The 5192-nt window shown below is 39.2% G+C and overlaps 1 protein-coding gene across 2 annotated transcripts in view; it reads left to right on the top strand.

Moving 5' to 3' along the window:
• The window catches only part of LOC107691102 (transforming growth factor beta receptor type 3-like), a 21791-nt gene that overhangs the window by 4208 nt on the left and 12391 nt on the right, over window positions 1-5192 (top strand). For both annotated transcript variants that reach the window (XM_016489579.1, XM_016489580.1), the window contains exons 2-6: window positions 1136-1250; window positions 2868-3028; window positions 3101-3238; window positions 4256-4430; window positions 4507-4675. In XM_016489579.1, the coding sequence (XP_016345065.1) occupies window positions 1190-1250; window positions 2868-3028; window positions 3101-3238; window positions 4256-4430; window positions 4507-4675 (704 nt within the window). In that variant the 5' untranslated portion in view covers window positions 1136-1189. The remainder of the gene's footprint in view (window positions 1-1135; window positions 1251-2867; window positions 3029-3100; window positions 3239-4255; window positions 4431-4506; window positions 4676-5192) is intronic.

Raw genomic sequence — 5192 nt, 5'->3', positions numbered from 1 at the left:
CGTGATGTAAGTAGACATTGATTGGCCAAACGCGTATGAAAACGCCCTCACCCGCCATGATTTAAAACGCTGTGTAAACATACTGTAAACATTGTGTCAACTTATTTCGCAAGTATGGAGAACAGCGATAGATGGACGGACGCTGAAGTGCAGGCACTTGTAGCAAATGTAGCACTGCCGGCTGTCGTTGGAGATTCTTAGTCCTCCTTTCCGTTCTTTCAATCGCTTTACGTATACGTCGACTTTCCATGTCCATTATTGTGAAACCTGCGAGACACAACAAACACACAGCTCCGATCACAGCGTCCTCCATCCTCCTGTTGTTAATGTTGTTCTTCTTTGTTTCTGTTGTTGAACGCCGTCACTTCTTAGTACACACTGTCGGTGCGAATGCAACCCTTTAAATGGTACTGGGAAATAGTTCGCGCAAAATCGTCCCAGTACTTTAGTACTGTACATTTAGTTCTGGAACTAAAGCGGTGCGAAAGGTCCTTATGACAGTACTTCACTATTTCAAGCTCAGCATCCTTCAAATCCTCAACTGAAATGTGACTTCCTTTCCATTTCAGCTTTGAATATTTTGATTTGGATTGTTTGCACTTGTAAACTTACTTTATTCACGTGTACAATTTAGACAAATATTCTGTATTTTACATTGAAAATGTGTACTATGTTGAAATTGTGTACTGGCTCTTTAAGAATCGCGTCTGTTAAGTCAGGCAGCAGTGCGTTCTTTGGAATACAGCGGAGTCACACAGTTTTCTTTACCGCACATACGTGATATTTAAGATGTAAGATTATATTTTGTTTCTTTAATTTTATTTTTAATCAAAAACTTTTAGTCAAGATTAAAGCAGTATATTGAACAAGAAAAACGGAGTACATGGACTGCTTTATTGGCAACTGATGCGCACTCACAATAGGTCTTGCAGATGTAAAATGCAGACGTCAAATAGACGTCTCCATGATGTAAGTGTGCTATCAGTGCATGGTTTAAAATAAAAAGTTTAAGTCATTTATAAAAAATTAAAAAAACATCTGAATATTGGGGTGTGGGCTTTTTTCAGAATTTCCTTCTGTCGTGTTTCTGCACCTCTGTCTCACTCACTGTCACATTCCTCCTTTTATCTGTTAGTGTATGTCAGTGTAAGCCAGAAATCTGATCCTGAAATCTGTGAAGTGCTGAAGGATGATGCCCTGGACGGGCAGTGCTGTATTCTTCCTCCTGCTGGCTGTGGTTGGAACTGCAGGTAAAACCCACTTGAAAATGCCCACAGTGTCATGCAGAATACAAAAGATGATCAAGCTGTGGTCTCAGTTGTTTCAGTGATGCAGGTGAAAGAGAGAGCAACCAGATGTATTTCTCAAGGCTGCATGTGAAAGCTTGCGTAGATGTGTGGTGATTTTGTGCGAATGCATTAACAGTGTCCTGCGCCGTGTATGACGGGTGTGTGAGTTTCATTTGCGTCTCTGAGTTGGACGTAAACTGAACGTTAAATACGTGTGAGTGAGTATTAGCACGTGTGTGTTTTGGAGTACTGTGACGTACCATGGTACAGTAATGGTATCTGTACTGTACTGTATAATAATTACCATATTAATAATTGCTTATCATGGTACTGTAAGATATGATTTTTCCATGGTATTACAAAACATACTATTACCCAGGGTTATTGCAGTTAACTATTATTAACTGAGTATTTATTAAGTATTAAAGTATTTAAAAACATAACACAAGAAGCTGAAATAAAATAAGATGAGATAGATAGACATGTTGCCCTACTTGAAGTAAGTTTAAGCTGAATCACTATTAACTAGAAAATAATTAGATAGAAAATAGAAATAGAAATAACTAGATTAATTATTAACTAGAAAATAAAAACTAAAAGTGAAATTAAATTAAATTAAATTAAACCTAAATAGTACAAAAAAATACAAAAGCACAGAACAAAATTACTATTAAACTTAATAAAATTAAACTTAAATGAAAACTGAACATATTAAAAATGAACACAAATGAAAAAACAACACTTAAAATGACTACAAATTAAACTAAAATTTAAGATATAAAAATTTCATAAGAAAATAAAATGACAACAACACAACAAAATGATTCAAAATTAAACTAAGATTGAAACAAAAACTGAAAATATAAAAATAAAAGCTAATTCAAAAACTAATAAAATGACAAACGAAATGCATATAACAAACTGACTAGAAAATAAACTGAAATTAAAACTAAAATTATATAAAAAACGAATTCAAAATATTAATAAAAACTATAATAGTATTTAAAATAATACTGAAATAACACTGATATTACCAATTATAGCAAATCCTCTGGTTTCGATGAAAGAAAATACAGCACTAACACATTTTTCTGAAACTTTATGTTCAGTGATCTTGAAGTAGAAATCATAGCACGTCAGCTGTCTTAACCGTGGCTTGTGTACTGCATCTGGCTTGTGTCTGTCACGCTTTTCTGTTGCCCTTTCAGGCTTGAACTGATGGTAAAACTAACAACATTATTAACTGTCTTGATATTTACTTTGAAAGCTGACGCTCGCGATTATGGTAAGGGGTGTTACATTTCCGACGCGTGCTTGTGGTGTTCGGCCAATCACAATGCACTGGGTCAGCTGGCCAATCAGAGCAGACTGCGCTTGTCAAAGGAGGGGGCTTTGTTGAAAACGACGTGTTTGAGAGAGGCGGGGCATAGAGGACCTACAATAATGTACAGTATTTGAAAAATAATGTGTTTTTGAACATTAAAGCATGTCAACATATTCTGTTACACCAAATACACAAAATAATGATCTTTAAAATAGCATCATATGACCCCTTTAAGTCATCTCTGTGTGTGTCAGTGTCCAGCAGGGAGCTGCAGTGCTCCATGTGGCCTGTGGGGGCGCTGCATCCAGTGCAGGCTCGACTGGAGTGCTTTGAGGTGGGAACAGGCTGTGCGGCCAGAGAGGGCGGAGCTAAAGAGACCCATGTGATTTCTGTGGGCAAAGCCTCCAATAAACAGGTATGAGATGTCTGTCTGCTCGTATTCGTCCAGTTGGTGTGCACCCATCACACTCGGGTGTCTTTTCCGCAGGTCACGGTGGTGTTGAGACCTTTGACCATCTCTCGTCCCGTCAACCGGTTAGTGATTCTGGTCCTGTGCTCCCAGCATGCTGTGCGTTGGGTGTTGAAAAACGAAGGACTGTCGCACAACATCAACGTGATGGTGCAGGTGTGTGATGTTGCTTATTGTCCCACACTGACTCACTGATCTGATCTATATATATATATATAATATTTTATTAATATCTATTACTAATACTGTTTATTATTTAATAATATTAGTGAAAATTTGCTGAATTATTACTCACCATCAGGCCATCTGAGATGTAGTTAGCATCAGTGTCTCAGCAATAGATCCTCTGCAGTGAATGGGTGCCGTCAGAATGAGAGTCCAAACAGCTGATAAAAACATCACAATAATCCACAAGTAATCCACACCACTCCAGTCCATCAGTTAATGTCTTGTGAAGAGAAAAACTGCGTGTTTATAAGAAACAAATCCATCGAGACACTTTTCACTTTAAACCGTTGCTTCCGGCTAAAATATGAGTCCTAATATCGCTTATTCCAGTGAAAAAGTCCATCTCCTGTTGTCCTCCCGCATTAAAATAAAACAACATATTTGTTTAGAGCTGTTTTGGCTTGTAGACAGTGCTTGATTTGTGTATATTACTCTCCTGATTCAGACAAGACAAGTTTTTCATTGGAGAAAGTTTTATGGACTCATATTTTAGCCAGAAGCAACGGTTTGAAGTTAAAAATGTCAGTGGATATCATTCATTTGTTGCTGCCGAAAAGCAACTCTGCCTTTTTAACGGAAATTCGTACCAGCTCACCAAACTAAACAGATGCCATTCGCTTTATTATTTTCAAATAGATTTTTTAAGAGGAAAAATAACTTACAGTTGCTTTAATGAGAAAACATTTAACTCATCTCTTTCGACACTACTTGACTTCATCCTAAAATAAAAAAAACTTTGTCTTTCTCTTTATTTATTCCTTCCCTTTCTAGCTTGTACTTATTTGAACAATGCCTGAAACTTGGTATTACGAGCACTTCCTGTGTCTGTTTGCCTCTTTAAGAAGAATCGCTTTATGTATTCCCTAATTGTAAGTCTCTTTGGATAAAACCGTCTGCAGAATGACTAAATGTAAATGTTACTTAGGCGTTCACCTGCTCTCCCAGGTGTCTCTGAACTCCACGGCCGAGTCTTCGAGCTTGTCTATCTGCGTGAAGCAGATTCAGTCTCTGCCGCCGCGGCCCCGTGTCCTTCTGCGCTGGATCCTCCAGCGTCATGCCACCATCTCGTCGCTCACGCACACTGTTCGTGCCAACCGCGTTTACCTCCGTCTGGGAGAAGGTAAAAACACACACTGTTCCTCTGTTCATGTAAATAGTTTGAATTGTGTTTTATTGTGTTCTCGTCTGGGTTCCAGATCCCAGCATGCCGAGTGAGTGCTGCCTGCGGCCTCTCTTTCTGTCTCAGAACTATCTGGCGTCAGAGCTGCAGGAGCAGGAGGTACACGGCTGCGTCCCGTCAGACCAGCCCGTGGAGATGGAGGTGCACATCATCCGGCTCTGGTCTTCGGGGTCCGGACTGTGCAGGTGAGTCCAGAGTGGAACATCACAAACTGAGACGAGAGGCTGAAACTGAGTCAACCAGGTTCATAACGTCTCTTAAATGGACATTCTTGATTTATATATATCAGCCGAACATAACCAGTCATATCCAATCATATCGCGATGGAGGCTTTGCCTCCTCTCACGTGATTTTTTCCCCATTCATTCTCAATTACCGCACCGCTTCAGTTGGTCTGTTAAAACTCAATGGGCTCAGACTCCTGCTGTTACTTTACCTGCTGGTGTCGCTGTTAGATAACTGTTAGATACACTTTTTAATGTTATGTTTTGTAATATTGCCCTTGTTTTATTTTTCTACTACAAATTTTTTTCACATCCAATATTTTGAGGAGACACTGCCTCTGATACACTCACACACACACACACACACACACACACACACACTCACACACACTCACACTCACACTCAAACACTCACACACACTCACACACACACTCTCTCACACACACACTCTCTCACACACACACTCTCTCACACACA

Source organism: Sinocyclocheilus anshuiensis, unplaced genomic scaffold (assembly GCF_001515605.1).
Source record: "Sinocyclocheilus anshuiensis isolate Anshui unplaced genomic scaffold, SAMN03320099.WGS_v1.1 scaffold30, whole genome shotgun sequence".
Taxonomy (NCBI): Eukaryota; Metazoa; Chordata; class Actinopteri; order Cypriniformes; family Cyprinidae; genus Sinocyclocheilus; species Sinocyclocheilus anshuiensis.
Note: the sequence above shows the minus strand (reverse complement) of the source record. Positions and strands in the feature narration are given on the sequence as shown.